Source organism: Nycticebus coucang, chromosome 18, assembly GCF_027406575.1.
Source record: "Nycticebus coucang isolate mNycCou1 chromosome 18, mNycCou1.pri, whole genome shotgun sequence".
In the NCBI taxonomy this organism is placed as follows: Eukaryota; Metazoa; Chordata; class Mammalia; order Primates; family Lorisidae; genus Nycticebus; species Nycticebus coucang.
In genome coordinates, this window is record NC_069797.1 from 58,441,463 (window position 1) to 58,461,450 (window position 19,988).

Here is a 19,988-nt window from a genome sequence, read left to right on the forward strand (position 1 = left end):
TCATGCTTATTTTTCTGTATCAGAGGAAGTATTGAAGAGAACAAGCATGTCCTTTTTGTCTTATCAGACTGAAAATATCAACAAGCTAGAAGACTGAAGTTGGTTCATTTTTTTGTTTAACAAGATTATTTATGGCTTTTCTTTAACTTAATTTCATTAAGAAGGAATGTCAGACATGGAGATTAGTATTAATCAGAGGCTAGAAAATAGAGACTGTGACCTTGATTGAGCATCAAGGAGTAGCTCTTATGTTAAACATCTCTGTTTGGCTGAGATTTATACAGGCTTCCTCAACAGTTATTTTTATTAGTTTTATTTATTAATTTAGTTTTGACAGAGTCTCATTCTGCCATGATGGGTAGACTGCTGTGGTGTCATAGCTCACAGCAACCTCAAACTCCTGGACTTAAGCAATTCTCTTGCCTCAGCCTCCCAAGTAGCTGGGACTACAGGTGCCCGCCACCACACCCAGCTAGTTTTCCTATTTTTAGTAGAGATGGGGTCGCACTCTTTATCAAGCTGGTTTTGAATTCCTAAGCTCAGGCGATCTACCTGAGCACTCAGTCTCCCAGAGTGATAGGCTTACAGATGTGAGCCATCTCACCTGGCCTAGTGTCTCTTTTTAAAACTAAAACTAATTTACTTCTAAACATGTTTCAACAGAAATTCTACATAGCTGCACTTGAACTCAATTCTCCTAGAATACAAGGTACTCATTTTAGTTAAAGAAAAACCCAACAGTACACCTTTGGGCAGTTACAGACTGTAGCAAATCTTTTATTACAAATAATTAAATCTCTCCATAATGTCTCAAACAGTATCAAACACCATTTCATATCTCTATCACAGAGCAGAGTAGGCATTCAGTACTAGAACCAAGTGAGAAGTGTTAAATTTCAAGCTTCTGATCACATCACATGGTGACCAGGCAAAGCTTAGATGTCATTTTCCCACGTTATCCAACTGTGTGTCTCAAACATATCTCAGTGGAGACAAAAGTTTTCTATTTCATATTGTAAGTGTAGGAAGTTGAGAAAGATAAAATCCAGTGAAAACACACTGATTTCAATTCAACTCAGTTAAAAAAAAAAAAAGCAAACTTAAATTAGTTTTTAGGAGGAAAAGGCAAGGAGTTAAGAGTCAAAACTATGACAAAGGCTGGTAGCTATACATAGCATATTGTAGCTCTGGAAACTGTCATATCATATTTTAAAATAATAAAGTGGCTTTTGTGGATGTTTTTCCTTTTTTTGGTATTGTAAACATGTGCTGTTTAATATTACTCGAATTTAATTTAAAACATTTTCGCAAACAAAACAAAATTTAAGCCTTTAAGGCAAACATCCCCCTAAGGAAAAAAGTCATTTGTTGTAAAATTGTGAGGATACCCAAGCAAGACCCCACTTAAGATTCGTCAGCATGAACTTGAGAGCTTTTGTCCACTGTTCCTCAGAGTTAAACTGGGTTTTGATAGAATAGGAGCCACCGCTGCCTCCTGTGTCTTCAATTTTGCCTTTCTCCACATCCATCCTGCAGATGGACACAGCAGAACTCGTTAGTAACAGATCTGAGTTAAGTCAGTTCAGGCAAATGGGCAGGGACTTGATCATGGGACCATTCACGTCATTTTATCTATTAAAGAACACTTGGTGAGGAACAGTAGTGTATTTTGGATTTGCTTAAAAGCCAAAAATCAAGAAGACTGTCACAAGAGCCTCATTGTCATTGCAGAGTACAGGGACAGGACACACACCCAAATGGAAGAGAAGCCTTAAAGCAGGGAGTAAGGGTTACAGTACTCCTCACTGTTTTCCTGGGCATCTGTGAACTGAGTGGGGGAGAATGGAGGCAAAAGGAAAGAAATGTTTTGTTTTGGGGTGATAGAAGTAGCCTTACTCCAGGTAAGAACTTAGGTTTCTATCCATCACTGGGCTCCTACAAAACTCAACCAAAAGAAGCATTCCTGTATATTTCCAAGGGCTTCAGGGAAAAACCTAACTGAAACTAGAGAGCAGGCTTGAGCTCTATGCCAAGAAAATCCCCAAAACCACCTAAGGCAACATTATTTTACTCCAGGGACCAGATGGTCACATTCTGTCCTGTTTGCAGTGTTGGATCAGTTTTTGCCCATCAGTGTCCTGTGATTCTGCACCACTTTTTGCTTTCCTACCATTTATACTATGTTTTGCCTCCATTCTTACTGTCACTTTAATTCTGTCCAATTTGGTCCTACTATAGGTTCAGTCAGTTTTGGGGGATACTGACCTGTAAGGAAGACAAAAACGTGTCTCGCCTTTCTCAACTTCTTCTTTGAACTGCTGCACACAGTCTAGGAAAGCCACCATTGCGTGGTCAAACTTGTTGTCCCAGAAAAATCGCAACCCCCCAGAACAGTATAAAGGCAACTCCTGCCAAAGAAGAGAGAATTGGCTATTGTATGGCACCAAGACTTTTTCCAAACATATTAAGTCATGCTCTGTGTGTACCTCTCTTGGGAAACATGTATTGTGGATGGACTGTCTTCCATAACCTTAAACAATACAATAATCTTGGGCAAAACCAATGCACACAGAACCGTTTCAGTACCAATGGAAATGTACTACAGGTTAAGCATCACTAATCTGAAAATCTGAAATCCAAAATGCTCCAAAACCTGAAACTTTGTGAGCATCAACATGATATCACAAGTGGAAAATTTCACATCTGACATCTTTGTTTTTTGATGGTTCAATGTACACAAACTTTGTTTCATGCACACAATTACTTTAAATGTCTTAAAATTTCCTTTAGGCTATGTGTACAAGGTATTTATGAAATATACATGAATTTTTTTGTTTAGACTTGGGTCCCATCCCCAATATATCTCACTATTTATATGCAAATATTCCAAGATCTGATAAAAATCCCAATGTTTGGGTCCAAACATTTTGGATAGGGATTCTCAGCCTGTAAACATCTGTATTACAATGATTCTTTGCCTATCCTGGTGCACACATCCTCCTTTGAGCTACCCACCTCCCTTCTCCACAGACTATAAAAACCCGATTTTTTTTCTTATAAGCTCCAAAGAATTATGAATTCTGAATTCTTTGGAGCTTATAAGAAATTATGTATAGGCAAGATACTGAACACAACATTGGCTCTTCATGAGATTTTTCAGTCTAAGAACCAAAGTGAATACCAGTATCAAAGCAAACCACCCATTTTGTTAGAAAGTCTAAGAACTCTGTATTCCAGTGAAAATGGAGTATCCCAGAATACCTTAGATTTGTCTGTCAGAGACTCCAGATATGAATGGTTTCCATAAGGAACAAGCCGATACCTAGAATGGAGATGCAGACAGAGATGGATACAGAAATCTTCCTAAAGTAATCCTTGGGAAGTTATAAAAGAATGATTTTTACTCCGTGTCCTACCCAAGGACATTTTTTTTTTGTTTGTTTTGTTTTTTTGAGACAGAGTCTCTCTATGTTGCCCTTAGTAGAATACCATGGCATCATAGCTCACAGCAAACTCAAACTCTTGGACTTAAACGATTCTCTTGCCTCAGCCTCCTGAGTAGCTGGGACTACAGGTGCCCACCACAATGCCCAGCTGTTCTTTTGGTTGCAGTTGTCATTGTTGTTTAGCTGGCCCAGACTAGGCTCAAACCCACCTGCCTCGGTGTATGTGGACAGCACCCTAACCACTGAGCTACAGGTGCAGAGCCCTACCCAAGGACTTTTATTATTATTGTGTATTTTATTATTCTCAATCCTCTTTCCTACTTCCTCATGTTTAAAAGATTTTGTTTAATGAACTACATTTATTATATAATTGTCCGGGGATATTTCACAGGCAAATGTTATGTTTTGCTTTAGATTTAAAAAACAAAAACTGAAAATATCCTGAGAAATATTAAATTCTGGAGATTGTAGGCTGGGGACTGCTATGGTCATGCAGCTTAGTGACTGCTTGATTAGTGTGATGTAGGGAAAACCAGAAGCAGATAGAGGCTGTTTCTCTACCCATAAAACACTCCCAGGCTGCTGGCAGCAAGGGATCCTGACATGGTGGAGAGCAGCACCAGGTTGGACGTACAGATTACATCAAAGATATACCACACCTCATGAAAAGGCTACATTTCCTACCTCTGAAATTTTAGACCCATCTTATTGGCCAGGGCATGGAGAAGCAATACAGTCTGGCCCCAGGCAGCATTAATCTCATTCCATTCCACAGGAACACTGGGCAGGCGACCCAGTCTGAAGTTATTGATGGTGCCAAACTGTCCACTGTGCCTACAGAGGAAGGCAGAAGGGTTGGAGAAAATATAGGGATCACTTAAAACTTTCAAGAATTCTTGCTCTCACCCAAAACCAAGCAAAGAGTCTCTCGTCTTCAGATTTATATATCTAACCTCTACTTGGCCCTTTAAATACGTGTCCAAAACTTGCGTCATCATCTTTCCCGCTGCTGCCTAGCCATTAAAGCAGAATCCTGGATGTTATACGTGAAAGATCTCTCTTAGATCCTTCCCCTAAAACTACCAAGCTCTGCTAAATCTACCTCCTAAATCTCTTAAATCTGTCCACTTCTCTCCAAATTCAATGCTATTTCTTTTCCTTTTTTTTTTTTTGAGACAGATTCTCACTACGTCGCCCTTGGTAGAGTGCTGTGATGTCACAGCTCATAGCAACCTCCAACTCCTGGGCTTAAGCGATTCTCCTGCCTCAGCCTCCCAAGTAGCTGGGACTACAGGCACCTGCCACCATGCCTGGCTATTCTTTTGGTTGTAGTTGTCATTGTTGTTTGGCAGGCCCAGGCTGGATTCAAACCGCCAGCTCTGGTGTATGTGGCTGGCACCTTAACGCTTGAGCTACAGGCACTGACCGTGGGCTACTTTTTCTATTTTTAGTAGAGACAGGGTCTCACTCTTGCTCAGCCTGCTCTGGAACTCCTGAGCTCAAGCAATCCACCTGCCTTGCCACCCAGAGTGCTAGGATTACAGGTGGGAGCCACCTTGCCCTCCCTACTGACAGTCTCCTTATCAACAATACCACCATCTCCTTTACCCAAATCATTTCCCACATTGCAGGTAAATGCAATGTGGCATTTTATGTGACTTCCCTGCCTAAAATGATTCAGTGGTTCCTACTGCCTTCTGGATCAAGTTCGAGCCCCTTAATGAGGCCTATAATATCCTTCAGGAACTGGTAACTCTCCAGTTTAATATCCGGTCACTCTCCCTTTATCCTCAAGCTTCAGTCACAATAAGTTTTTCAGTTCTCTGAATTCACCACTCCTTTTCTGTTTCTTTGCATATGATGTTCTATCAGCCAGAACAACCCTACTCCTTCCCTCCCCCGCCCCCAAACATCTATTTTACCTCTCAGCTTAATATGTAGTAGATGCTCAACTGTTATTCATTAAATGTATAAAACATCAAATCAATTAATATAAGAAATCAGTACCAGGCAGTTGACCAGGTTTTCATGTAGCCAGAAGGCTCAGACCTTTTCCTTTCCTTAGAAGAGTGAATGTCACCAAGCTATGCCTATACCATCACAAGGCATGAAAGAAACCTAGCTGGGTGAAGATAGATACTCCTCACCCTCCAGCCCTCATTACCAGATATGAAAGGTTGCATTGAAGACATTAGTTTTCTTCAGCTTGTCCAGCTGCATCTGGGCATAACGCATCTGATTTTCTACACTTTTCAGCTCATCATCCAGCTCCAGCTGTTGTCGTTTAAATTCACTGTATTCCCTCTGGTACCTGTGAGCAGGCAAGTGGGTCATTGAAGGCTATTAGTTTGATGGCTCAAGTTTCCTTCTCCCCATGCCCCTGAACAAGTTACTGTAGTGATTGTGGTTACATAAGTTTAGCTATAGCTTTTTTTATATTCGGCATAGAACCTCCTCAGAAGAAAATATATGCATTAGGTTTTTTGCCTGGGAGGGGCAGAAATGTCTCAAATTCTAGCTGCCCATAAGCTGTAAAAAGGTGGAGGAAAAAAAATCCCCCCAAACCAAGCCAAAAAATCTATTGTTATTTCTGATCTTTTTCGGAAGTGAGGTAAATGGGGTAAGAATGGCTTCTTCCAAGAATTGGCCATAATTGGCCTTCTATAGCTTCACTTCTGTAAACTTTTTGTCCTTTAAATAGTTAATAGATACCATTTCCAGTAAAACCTGTTATATTACTCTGTGAAAAAATTGATTTTTCTTTGTCTTTTGATTTCTCAATTTTAAAGTGCATACTGTTTCTCCTTTGCTGGACATCAGGTTCTCTCAGGTCAAGAACATCCATGAAATTTCTGAGCTGGGAGGGACCAAATGTAGGCTAATATATTCATCCTTTCAGATAAGGATGGCTGGAAAGTGGCTGACTTATCAACATGAGCCCATTCCCTATAGGATAGAGCCAAGACTAGAGCCTTGGTTTCTGCATTCTTTTTAACCAAGACTCTTTTTTTGTTTGTTTGTAGTTTTTTGTTTTTTTTTTGTAGAGACAGAGTCTCACTTTATGGCCCTCGTAGAGTGCCGTGGCCTCACACAGCTCACAGCAACCTCCAACTCCTGGGCTTAAGCGATTCTCTTGCCTCAGCCTCCCAAGTAGCTGGGACTACAGGCACCCGCCACAACGCCCGGCTATTTCTTGGTTGCAGTTCGGCCGGGGCCGGGTTTGAACCCGCCACCCTCGGCACATGGGGCCGGCGCCCCACCGACTGAGCCACAGGCGCCGCCCTGTTTGTTTGTAGTTTTGGTTTTTTTTTGGCCGGGGCCGGGTTTGAACCCACCACCTTGGTATATGGGGCCAGCACCCTACTCCTTTGAACCATAGGCACCGCCCATTAACCAACACTCTTCTACCATTTAATCGTGCTGACTCTTCATACATAACCATCCCAACAAACTTCTAAAAACAGGGCCTGGAAGCCAGATGCTGCAGCTCACACCTGTAATTCTAGCACTCTGGGAGGCCAAAGTGGGTGGATTGCTTGAGCTCAGGAGTTCAAGACCAGCCTGAGCAAAAGCAAGACCCTATCTCTACTAAAAATAGAAAAATTGGGCAGTGCCTGTGGCTCAAGGAGTAGGGCGCCGGTCCCATATGCCGGAGGTGGCGGGTTCAAACCTAGCCCCGGCCAAAAAAAAAAAAATAGAAAAACTGAGGCAACAGGATCGCATGACTTTAGGAGTCCAGAGTTGCTGTGAGCTATGATGATGACAGGGCACTCTACCCAAGGGACAGAGTGAGACTCTGTCTCAAAAAATACATATAAAAATAAAAACATTTCCCATTTGACTACCACATTTTCTCCTAATGGTAGATTTTAGTGGCTATGCTTATGGGACAAAGTTGCCATGATCTGAAGGAGGAAGGTTTTTCAGTGTCCTCCTTCTATATGAAATGGCTGAACAGAAAGTTAACTGCAAGGGTGGCAACTGTGACTCAACGGAGTAGGGTGCCGGCCCCATGTGCCAGAGGTGGCGGGTTCAAGCCCAGCCCCAACCAAAAACTGCAAAAAAAAAAAAAGTTAACTGCCTATGACACTTTGACACTGTGTTAAACATGATAAAAGCAAAAAGTTTGAATACCAGGTTTGTAAGTGTTTTTCAAAATACAATAAAAATAAAAATAAAACAAGAACAGTGCCTGGAAACAATATGTAGGATCTGCAGTAAACAAGCTGCTTACTCACAGCTGTCTACAGTTCACCAACTATTCAGACACATTCAGCTGGAAGCCATTTCTTCTCCTGGACCTTGAGGGCAGAAAGACAATGGGCTGAGTACTCACTGAGCTTCTTCCTGATCTAGTCTCTCAGCCTCAGCCTGTACCGTCTCAAGATTTTCTGCCACTATCTTGCGGTTCTTTTCCACATCTTCCAGCTCCTGAATCAGCCTCTCCTCCTCTAATGCCAGCTCTTTTAACTCCATCTGTAGCTGTTCACTGTCATCCTCATTCATTTGCTCTAAGATCTCCAAACAGCGTCTGCCAAAGACACAGGCAGAGTATATTTACCACACAGAACCTGTTGTTCTTAGATAAGGACCAAGAAGTCTAAAACAGTAACAGCTCTGGGCCCTGGCTCTAGAGGCACTCACTTGTAGTTCTGACACTCATTTTCAGTGACGTTGAGCTGAGTGTCCAGCTGGTCTAAAAGAGTATCTGTGCATTCCTCACACAGTGGGTGATCCACATCTGTCTGGCCCGACATGATGTCAAAAAGGTCCCCAGTGACCTGGAAGTGTGGGAGAGTCAGGTAGGGCCTCCCCTATCTACCCTACCACCACCTCTACCAGCCAAACCTAGTGTTGACACTAAAATGGGGCCAACTTGCCTTCAGTCTTCGGCTGAGGTTCTCCATGGTGCCTCCATCAGATGCCTCCCCGATCAGAGTGAAGCTGTTGGCACTTTCTGTAGACATCATCCTGCAGACAGCCCCCCGCCCACGGGCCACATGAGGGAGCAGAGAGGCTTCCTCCACCTACTGCAGTGACAGTGGCAGAGACTCTCAAGTACCAGCTGAGGGACCTCAAGGCGCATACCCATTCCTAGCCCGACTGACCTCCCAAGGGTACCTCTCTCCCAAGGGAAGGCCATGCTAGTCTTCCACAGGGGCATTCAGCACGAAGGTTGGCCTGGATGGACTAAGGAGGGAGAGGGGGGGGCATCAAAAATTGATATGTGTGTATGTCAAAAGGAGGGAAAATCAGGAAAGATCACTTTTTATTACACCCCTTGCCTGCAACCTTCACCAGGATCAATGAGAACTAAGGACATGAATATCTAAAAACAGTTGCTATTTTAAAACTTCTCGCAAGGCCATATTTTTTATTGGTCAACCACTCCCTCAACTTTTCTCAGTTCATCATTACAGTTTCTGTCCCTTCCGATTGTGTGAATGGCTACAGGAAAAAAAACAATACTGGAAGATAAAGGGCCAATTATAAAGGAATACATCTTTTCTGAAAGAGCCAAAAGGCTAAGTGATGACTCATCTCCACCATCTGGCTCCAGGTCTTGACTCCTGGGTTCAATTAAAATTCTACTAGTCTTTGGTAAGGAACAGGGGGCTGAGAAGTAGTAGGCACCTGGCTGGAGGAATAAATCTTCGAGAGACACCATCCTGGCGAGTTTCAATAAATGGCTCCTGGGAAAGAAATATGATGGTATTAGAGTTTTGGCAGCTTAAAGGTAGAGTCTTTTTCCCAAACAGCCTCAGAACTATATGGCTTTACTTTTGATGGATAACCCGTAAGGCTTGATAAACCAAAAAGACTTAATAGGTATTATCTATCTAATCTTTATGTAAGTAGACTAAGAAAGGACCCTTAGTACAGACAAACTTCAACTCCCATTTTTTTGTGGGGAACAGCATTTCCTAACTGTGTTATTCTCTATTTATGGTTAAATTTGTGTTTTCTCAATACCAGTCAGGGGTAGGGAAGAGAATGTTCTAAGATTCATGGTACAGGGCGGTGCCTGTGGCTCGAAGGGGTAGGGCGCCGGCCCCATATGCTGGAGGTGGCGGGTTCAAACCCAGCCCCGGCCAAAAACTGCAAAAAAAAAAAAAAAAAAAAAAAAGATTCATGGTACAAGGAAAAAGGTAGATTTTAGACTACAATGAAGTTTTCCATAGCATAAGTAGACAATTTATGTTTTCAATATTTTGATATTATTTATATGTCATCAAAATCTTATGACGTCTGACTTTAACTGTCACCCCGTTATACCTTTTCAATGAAGTCCTTCTCTGGCCCCTGGCCTTCACACTGCCCACAGGGAGCACGGACTAAAGTTAATGGTCCTTACTCCACCTGAGGTCAGCAATCAGTGAGTAAATACCCAAGCTCCCTTGCTATTTGGGATAAATCTCAAGTGTGTATTCAATACTATCTCACAGGATGTTGCTCCACAGGACCACTGATATTATCACAGTTTATAATGACAATCTTTTTTGTTCAGGGTAATCATACAATTTACTGTCCAAACCAAGGTGCTTTTGAGAATAGAAAGGAAATGGATATTAATAACTTGCTAGATCAACAGATGCAAACCAAGGCCTTGGAATGACCTGTGATGGCTACATACATCAGCCCATCTCCAACCAATACTTATTTATAATTATGTTTCAAATAAAGAGCCCCTCTCAGCATTTTTAAATAAACATCTCATTTAGTAACCTGTGACCTCAGGTGCACTTTTATACCTCTGATGATGCATGTAAATGAACTGATCATGTAAATATCTCTTGTTAACCAAAGAGCTACAGAATCTGAGGGCTTGAAACACCAGGTACCCTGCAAAAACCAAGTGTGCATTCCCTTGTTTTCTTTTCTTTTCTTTTTTTTTTTTTTTTGAGACAGAGCCTCAAGCTGTCACCCTTGGTAGAGTGCTGGGGCATCACAGCTCACAGCAACCTCCAACTCCTGGGCTCAGGCGATTCTCCTGCCTCCACCTCCCAAGTAGCTGGGACTACAGGAGCCCGCCACAACGCCTGGCTATATTTTTGGTTGCAGCCATCATTGTTGTTTGGTGGGCCTGGGCTGGATTCGAACCCACCAGCTCAGGTGTATGTGTCTGGCACCTTAGCCACAGACACCGAGCCTCCCTTGTTTTCATATCATATCTCCCACTTAGAATATTTATTGTATGAGGAAGAAAGAGGAGAAGGCACTTCTATTACCTCTCCTGAGTTAGCCTCTTCCTCCTGGGTCTCTCCTGGTTTCACCTGGGCTGTGGTAAGTAATGGAGCTAAAGGCAAGGAAAATATTGGGTCAGAAAGTCTTATTAAAGCAGAGGATACATGAAAGTATGGGAAATGAATTCGAAATATCCTCATCATCATCCCTATGTCCAACTTTTTCTTTCTGTCTTTTTTTTTTTTTTTTTTTGAGACAGAGTCTCACTATGCTGCCCTCGATATAGTGCCGTGGCGTCCAGCTCACAGCAACCTCAAACTCTTGGGCATAAGTGATTCTCTTGCCTCAGCCTCCCAAGTAGCTGGGCCTACAGGCACCTGCCACAACACCTGGCTATTTTTTGTTGCAGTTGTCATTGTTCTTTAGCAGGCTCCGGCCAGGCTTGAACCCGCCAGTATGTGGCTGGCGCCCTAGCCGCTAAGCTACAGGTGCTGAGCCTCCAACTTTTTCTTAAAGTACCATTTACACAAAGAAGAATCTGTTACACCCCCACTCCCCACCATTAAATCAGATTAAGGAAATGTTAAAAAAATTAGGCATAATAGTATTATTGTTTTTAAAAGAGTCCTTATCTTTCAAAAATACTTACAGGAATATTTATCGTATTTATGTTTGGGATTTGCTTCAAAATAATTCAGAGTGGGAAGGAATGGATAGGGCTATAGATAAAACACAATTAAGTACATGATGATAACTGTTGAAAGTAGGTAATGGGTACACAGGGGTTCATTATATACTCTGAAATTTTCCATCACAAAAGTTAACTTCCCCTCTCCCCAAGAATAACTAGGAAAGAACATGAGGAAACTTTCTGGGAAGATGAAACATTTCTACATTGCAATGATTCGGATTACATGATTGTCAAAAATGTACAACTAAGATTTGCATAGTTCAATGCATGGAAATTTACCTTTTAAAAAAATGTGAAAAACAATAATTGAGTGGGGGATGGGAGATGAGTGTAGGTATAGATAATCTAAGAATGGCAGATAATGGCTAATTGTTGAAACATAGTGACAGATACATTACGCTATTCTCTTGACTATATGTTTGAAATTCTCCATGATAAAAAGTTAAAAATCTTGGCTCAGTGCCCGTAGCTCAGTGGTTAGGGTGCTGGCCACATGCACAAGGGCTGGTAGGTTTGAACCTGTCCAGGGCCGGCTAAAAGAACAACAACAAAAAAATCACATTGTGGCGGGGATTTATAGCCCCAGCTATTTGAGCTATTTGGGAGGCTGAGGCAAGAGAATTGCTTAAGCCCAAGAGTTTGAGGTTGCTGTGAGCTGTGACGCCCCGGTACTCTGCCAAGGGCAACATAGGGAGACTCTGTCTCAAAAAAAAAAGTCAAATCAGCTTGGCACCTGTAGTACAGTGGTTACAGCACCAGCCACATACACAGAGGGTGGTGGGTTCAAACCTGGCCCAGGCCAGCTAAACAACAACTGCAACAAAAAATAGCTGGGCTTTGTGACAGGCACCTGTAGCACCAGCTACTTGGGAGGCGGAGGCAAGAGAATTGCTTAAGCCCAAGAGTTGGAGGTTGCTGTCAGCTGCTAGTGAGACTCTGTCTCAAAAAAAAAAAAAAATTAAAAATCTAGAGGCTGGGTGCGATGGCTCATGCCTGTAATCCTATCATAGCATTCTGGGAGGCTGAGGTGGGTGGACTGCTTGAGCTCAGGAGTTTGAGACCAGCCTGAGCAAAAGTGTTTAGTTTTCTCTACTAAAAACAGAAAAAAAACAGGCAAGTATGATACACTCCTGTAATCCCACCTCCTCGGTGAGGCAAGAGGATTGCTTGAGCCCAAGAGTTTGAGGTTGCTGTGAGCTATGATGAAACCAGGGCAGTCTACCCAGTGCAACAGAGTGAGACTGCCTCAAAAAAGATTTGCGTAGTTCAATGCATGGAAATTTACCTTTTTAAAAAATGTGGAAAAAAAAAGTTAAAGAATTCCTCCCCCCAAAAGAGCAATCAGTTAACATCTGAGTACTATTTACCCAGCATATTACTATATATTTATGTGCTTTGTCATATTTGAATCTTACTGCTACCTTATGAGGCAGCTTAACATTTTATAGATAAAGAAGAGTGAAGTAACTTGCATAAAGTCACTCAACTAGTAATCTGCAGCCAGGATTTAAACCAAAGCAGGCTGGCTCCAGACTCATAAGCCTATTTAAGCTGCCTATTCAGTCTTTTCCTTTTTTTTTCCCCCCTAACTTTATCTCAATTCTTGGGACTTTGCTCCTCTACTTCTTTGGATGAGTCACTTAACCTCCTGTGCCTCAATTCCTCATCAGTAAAATGATGTTTTAATGATGGTACTATTCCATAGGGTTTGTTGCAGGGACTAAATGAATACGTGTAATGCACTTGGTATACGGTAAGTTCTCTTATTATATATACATATTCCTTTTCTCTCAAACAGCAGGAGCAGAAAAGGAACTTTTTTTTTGAGACAGAGCCTCAGTATGTTGCCCTTGGTAGAGTGCCGTGGCATCACAGTTCACAGCAACCTCAAACTCTTGGGTTTAAGCGATTCTCTTGCCTCAGCCTCCCAAGTAGCTGGGACTACAGGCACCCACCACAACGCCTGGCTATTTTCTTGTTGCAGTTGTCACTGTCGTTTAGCTGGCCTAGGCCAGCCTGAAACCTGCCAGCCACAGTGCATGTGGCTGGCACTGTAACCACTGTGCTACAGGTGCCAAGCCAGGAACTTTCTTTTGCTACAGAAAGTTCTCAGAAGCACAGGTCAGAACTCCTTCATGTTCCTGACCAGAAAAGGGGGGAGCAGGAGAGATGAAATAACTTTCCTAAAATCACATGCTGATTCTGTGGCAGAATACACAGATAGCTACCAATGGAACTGTGTCTCCAGGCTGGGTGCAGTGGCTCACACCTGTAATCCTAGCACTCTCGGAGGCCGAGCCAGAGGGGTGGATCCCTAGAGCTCAGGAGTTCAAGACCCCACCTCTACTAAAAACAGAAAAATTAGCCGGGCATTGTGGCAAGCGCCTGTAGGCCCAGCTACTCTGAGGCTGAGACAAGAGGATCGCTTGAACCCAGGAGTTTGAGGTTGTTGTGAACTAGGCTGACCCCACGGCACCCTAGCCCCAGCGACAGGGCAAGACTCTGTCTCCAATAAAACAAACAAACAAAAAATTAAAATATAAAAACATTAAAAAAAAAACCACAACTGTATCTCCAAAGCTGCCCACCTTCCGCATTCTTGACCACCCTCTTTGCAAGGGTCTCGCTGACCTGTGAGCTCCTGGATGGTGACACGGTCCAGAATCTTGAAGCTCGTGTCCAGTTTCAAGGGCTGGCTGCAACGCTGGCACACGAAGCTCACCTGCATGGTGCTGTTGGAAGTCTTAGACCCCTCCATCCCTGCGCCAGTGGAAAGGAGGCAACGTTAAGGAGAATCAGCACCCTTGAACCTCCGGGCCACAGCTACCACCTGCCCTAGTGGTGGTGGTGGTGGTGATGAAGGGGGAAATGCCGGAGCTGCACCCGCTCCTTTTAGGAACGATGTGATACCAGGCTGACCTGCTTCCGGGGTAGCCTGAACTAAGACAGTTTACAGCCCAGGGTTCAGGGAGCAGACTCCAACAAGAGGAGTCAGAGTTCCCTGGCTCCCTTCTAAAGTCCCAGTTTAGCCCCTGACGCTTTTCACCTCGGGACTCCGGAACCCGCCACCAAGGTCCAGTCTACCGCGGGGGCACGGTAGCCTCGGGTCTGCCCCAGAGCGAGGCCTCCAAACCTGCCATCGCCCAGTCTTCAGCTACTTCCCGGTCCTCCAGCGGAAAACTGCCGACCCGGACCGGACATGACGCCACCACGGCGGCAAGCGGTCCTGGTCCACAAGTAGTTGTGCCCGGCAGCGGCCCCCAGAGGCTGAGCTGGGAAAAGCAGCAAGCGTCAGTGAGTTGATGTCAAGGTTGCAACCCGGAGCTGCAGCCCGAAGTCGGTAGAGACTGAGGAGCCTTCGCTATTCTGTAAATTCAGTGGATTTGCTCAAGAATGGTCACTCCCAAGTAGAGCCACTTTAATTCTTCCTCTAGTATCAGTTTTTTAAAATTTCTCCTTAGTAAGGGCGGCGCCTGTGGATGAGTGGGTAGGGCGCCGGCCCCATATACCAAGGGTGGCGGGTTCGAACCCGGCCCCGGCCAAACTGCAACAAAAAATAGCTGGACGTTGTGGCCGGCGCCTGTGGTCCCAGCTACTCGGGAAGCTGAGGCAAGAGAATCGCCTAAGCCCAGGAGTTGGAGGTTGCTGTGAGCTGTGACATCACAGCACTCTACCAAGGGTGATAAAAGTAAGACTCTGTCTCTAAAAAAAAAAAATTTTTTTTCTCCTTAGGAGAGCCGGGCTGTCCTTAAGACGCCTCTGAGGGAATGATAGACGCACGGGTAGGCGTGTGTGTAGATAAGCTTTACTGTGTTTTATTTTATATTTTAAAATTTCAATTATTAATTAGAGAAGGCCGAGCATTTTCAGATATTGACATGTTTTATAAAGTTATAAAATTAGCCAGGCGCGGTGGCTCACGCCTGTAATCGTGGCACTCCAGGCAGGTGGATTGCTTGAGCTCAGGAGTTCAAGATCAGTCTGAGGAAGAGCGACACACAACCCCACCCCACCCCCACCCCGTCTCTAAAAAACAGCGGGACGTTGTGGCGGGCGCCTGTAGTCCCAGCTACTCGGAAGGCTGAGGCAAAGGGATCACTTGAAACCAAGAGTTTGAGGTTGCTGTGAGTTATGACACTCCCGCACTCTACTGAGGGCAACAAACTGCAACTGTCTCCAAAAAAAAAAAAAGTTATAAAATTAAAACATTTTTGTTTTGGTGGAGGAATAGATCAATGGAACAGAATAGAGTTCAAAAATAGATCAAGTATACAGGGGAATTTAGTGTATGATAAAGGTGGCATTTCAAATCAATGGGAAATGAACTATGTAATAATTGATGAGTAGGGCTCCAAAGCCATGTAGATAATAGATAGCGGTGAGCTGACTCTTCTATTTTATTGTTTACACCAAAAGAAGTTCCAAGTTGGTCACAAATTTAAGCTTCAAAAGTGCAATGATGAAAGCAGGGATATTTTTTATAATCTTGGAGAAGGGAAGCTTTGCGCAAGCATAACATGAAAATCAGAAGTCAACAGGGAAAATAGTGAATTTCACTCCTTAAAGTTAATTGTGTGTGTGTGTGTGTGTGTGTGTCTGTAGAGACAGAGTCTCACTTTATTGCCCTCAATAAAGTGCCGTGGCGTCACACAGTTCACAGCAACCTCCAACTCCTGGCTTAGGCGATTCTCTTGCCTCAGCCTCCCGAGTAGCTGGAACCACAGGCGCCCGCCACAACGCATGGCTATTTTTTTGTGCAGTTTGGCGGGGGCTGAGTTTGAATCCGCCACCCTCGGTATATGGGGCTGGCACCCCACCAAGCCACGGGCGCCGCCCAGAAATTAAAATTTTATTAACTATCAAAGACTCTGTGTACAAAATTTACAGAAGAAAAATGTGGAGCGGCATCCCTAGCTCAGTGGTAGGGCAACAGCCACATACATCCAGGCTGGTGGATTCGAACCTGGGCCAGGCCAGCTAAACAACAATGACAACTGCAACAACAATAAAAAAATAGCTGGGCATTGTGGCTGGCGCCTGTGGTTCCAGCTACTTGGGAGGTGGAGGCAGGAGAATCACTTGAGCCCAGAAGTTGGAGGTTGCTATGAGCTATGATGCCACAGCACTCTACCCAGAGCGACAGCTTGAGGCTCTGTCTCAAAAAACAAAACAAAACTTCAATGGTCATAATTTATATACTATAAGACACCCATTTAAAGTGTACATTTCAGGGCGGCGCCTGTGGCTCAAGGAGTAGGGCGCCGGTCCCATAAGCTGGAGGTGGCAGGTTCAAACCTAGCCCCGGCCAAAATAAAAATAAAAAAAAATAAAGTGTACATTTCAGTGAGTTTTAGGAAATTGGGTAACTATCACCATAATCCAATTTTTTTTCTTTTTTTGAGATAGAGCCTCAAGCTGTCACCCTGGGTAGAGTGCTGTGGCATCACAGCTCACAGCAACCTCCAACTCCTGGGCTCAAGCGATTCTCCTGCCTCTGCCCTCCAAGTAGTTGGGATTACAGGTGCCTGACACAACACTGGCTATTTTTTTGGTTGCAGCCGTCATTGTTGTTTGGCGGGTTGGGGCTGGATTCGAATCTGCTAGCTCAGGTGTATGTGGCTGGTGCCCTAACCACTGAGCTTCCTGTCACCTTTGGTGCCCCTTACAGTTAATCCTCATTTCTACCCCCAACCTGAGGGTACTCTTAATTTACTATCTCTACAGATTTGCTTTGTCTAACCATTTCATTCCAACAGATTTATATAGTATGTGTCTGGCTTCTTTTACTTATCATATATTTATGTGACAACTATCTGTTTATTGAAATAAATTTCCCCTTGACTTTTTTTACAATTTTTGGCCGGGGCTGGGTTTGAACTCGCCACCTTTAGCATATGGGGCCAGAGCTGTACTCCTTTGAGCCACAGGCACCGCCCCAACTTTTTTTTTTTTTTTGTGAGATAGGATCTAGGCAACAGTGCAGTGGCCTGATCATAGCTCACTGAGGCCTTCAACTCCTAGGCTCAAATGATCCTTTCTCTTCCACTTTCCAAGTAGCTGAGACTATGAGTACACACCACCATGCCTAGCTTATTTTTAAATATTTTTGTAGATGTTAGGTTTGCCATGTTGTCCATGCTGGTCTCCAAACTCCTGGCTTTGGGGTGGTGCCTGTGGCTCAAAGGGGTAGGGCACCGGCCGGCCACATATGCCAGAGGTGGCGGGTTCAAACCCAGCCCCAGCCAAAAACTGCAAAAAAAACAAAGAAACCTCCTGGCTTTGAGCTATCCTCCCACTTCACAAAGTGCTGGGATTACAGGCATGAACCATCTCGCCCAGCTGATGTCTATTTTTATTTATTTATTTTGTTTGTTTGTTTTTGTAGTTTATGGCTGGGGCTGGGTTTGAACCCACCACCTCCGACATTTGGGGCCGGCACCTTACTCCTTAGAGCCACAGGTGCCGCCTTATTTTTATTTATTTATTTATTTATTTAATTTTTTTAACAAATCTCAATCCAAGTAATTTATTATTTTTTTTTTGTTAAATCATAGCTGTGTACATTAGTGCAATCAAGGGGTACAATGTGCTGGTTTCATATACAATCTGAAATATTCTTAGCAAACTGTTCAACGTAGCCTTCATGGCATTTTCTTAGTTATTGTATGTAGACATTTGTATTCTGCCTTTAGTAAGTTTCGCCTGTACCCATTCTAAGATGCACCATAGGTGTGGCCCCACCTATTACCCCCCATCCACCTTAACCTCCCCCCTCCCTTCTCCTTCCTTGGCCCTTTCCTTGTAGTCTTGTGCTATAGTTGGGTTATAGCCTTCATGTGAAAGCTACAATTTAGCTTCATAGTAGGGCTGAGTACATTGGATACTTTTTCTTCTATTCTTGAGATACTTTGCTAAGAAGAATATGTTCCAGCTCCATCCATGTAAACATGAAAGAGGTAAAGTCTCCATCTTTCTTTAAGCCTGCATAATATTCCATAGTATACATGTACTACAATTTGTTAGTCCATTCGTGGGTCAATGGGCACTTGGGCTTCTTCCATGACTTAGCAATTATGAATTGGGCTGCAATAAACATTCTGGTACAGATGTCTTTGTTATATTGTGATTTTTGGTCTTCTGGGTATAAACCTAGTAAAGGAATTATAGGATCAAATGGCAGGTCTATTTTTAGGTCTTTAAGTATTCTCCAAACATCTTTCCAGAAGGAACATATTAGTGTGCATTCCCACCAGCAGTGTAGAAGTGTGCCCTTTTCTCCACATCCATGCCAACATCTCTGGTTTTGGGATTTTGTTAAGTGGGCTATTATTACTGGGGTTAGGTGATATCTCAAAGTAGTTTTTTTTTTTTCAAAGTAGTTTTGATTTGCATTTCTCTGATGATTAAGGATGATGAGCTTTTTTTCATGTGTTTGTAGATCATGCGTCTGTCTTCTTTAGAGAAGTTTCTCTTCAAGTCCCTTGCCCACCCTGAGATGGGATCACTTGTTCTTTTCTTGCTAATACATATGAGTTCTCTGTGGATTCTGGTTATTTGACCTTTATTGGAGGTATAACCCGCAAATATTGTCTCCCATTCTGAGGGCTTTCTGCTTGCTTTACTTACTATGTTCTTGGCTGTGCAGAAGCTTTTTAGTTTGATCAGGTCCCTGTAGTGTATTTTTGATACTGCTTCAATTGCCTGGGGAGACCTCCTCATAAAATATTCACCCAGGCCGATTCCTTCAAGAGTTTTCCCTGCACTTTCTTCAAGTATTTTTATAGTTTCATGTCTTAAGTTTAAATCTTTTATCCAGTGAGAGTCTATCTTAGTTAATGGTGAAAGGTGTGGGTCCAGTTCCAGTCTTCTACAGGATGCCAGCCAGTTCACCCAGCACCATTTGTTAAATAGGGAATCCTTTCCCCACTGAATGTTTTTAATTGGCTTGTCAAAAATCAAATAACGGTAAGTAGCTGGATTCATCTCTTGGTTCTCTATTCTGTTCCAGACATCTACTTCTCTGTTTTTGTGCTAATACCATGTTGTTTTGATCACTAGCGATTTATAGTACAGTCTCAGGTCTGGTAGCATGATTCCTCCTGCTGTGTTTTTATTGCTGAGTAATGTTTTGGCTATTCGAGGTTTTTTCTGATTCCATATAAAACGAAGTATTATTTTTTCAAGATGTTTAAAATATGACAATGGAGCTTTAATAGGAATTGCATTAAAATTATATATTGCTTTGGGTAGTATAGACATTTTAACAATGTTGATTCTTCCAAGCCATGAGCATGGTATGTTTTTCCATTTGTTAACATCTTCAGCTATTTCTTTTCTTAAAGTTTCATAGTTCTCTTTGTAGACATCTTTCACGTCCTTTGTTAGGTATACTCCCAAATATTTCATCTTCTTTGGCACTACTGTGAAAAGAATAGAGTCCTTGACTGTTTTTTCAGCATGGTTATTGTTGGTATATATAAAGGCTACAGATTTATGGTGTTGATTTTGTAGCCTGAGACATTGCTGTATTCCTTGATCACTTCTAAAAGTTTTGTAGTAGAGTCCCTAGTGTTTTCCAGATATACGATCATATCATCTGCAAAGAGTGAAAGTTTGATCTCTTCTGACCCTATGTGGATACCCTTGATCGCCTTTTCTTCCCTAAT

At 43.0% G+C, this 19,988-nt stretch overlaps 1 protein-coding gene and 1 non-coding gene across 2 annotated transcripts; one reads left to right on the forward strand and one right to left on the reverse strand.

Moving 5' to 3' along the window:
- Positions 1 to 756: 756 nt before the first annotated feature.
- Positions 757 to 14,513, reverse strand: BECN1 (beclin 1). The gene is made up of 12 exons (XM_053568944.1): positions 14,456 to 14,513; positions 13,954 to 14,082; positions 10,676 to 10,743; positions 9,081 to 9,139; positions 8,327 to 8,417; positions 8,091 to 8,227; positions 7,783 to 7,977; positions 5,611 to 5,757; positions 4,131 to 4,280; positions 3,262 to 3,322; positions 2,266 to 2,408; positions 757 to 1,530 (listed from the first exon to the last, which is right to left on the reverse strand). Exons 1-12 carry the CDS (start codon positions 14,460 to 14,462, stop codon positions 1,362 to 1,364), a joined length of 1,356 nt encoding a protein of 451 aa, XP_053424919.1. The 5' UTR covers positions 14,463 to 14,513; the 3' UTR covers positions 757 to 1,361.
- Positions 7,276 to 7,410, forward strand: LOC128571458 (small nucleolar RNA SNORA29). The gene has a single exon (XR_008375867.1). It is a non-coding gene; the product is annotated as a small nucleolar RNA SNORA29 (small nucleolar RNA).
- Positions 14,514 to 19,988: the final 5,475 nt, after the last annotated feature.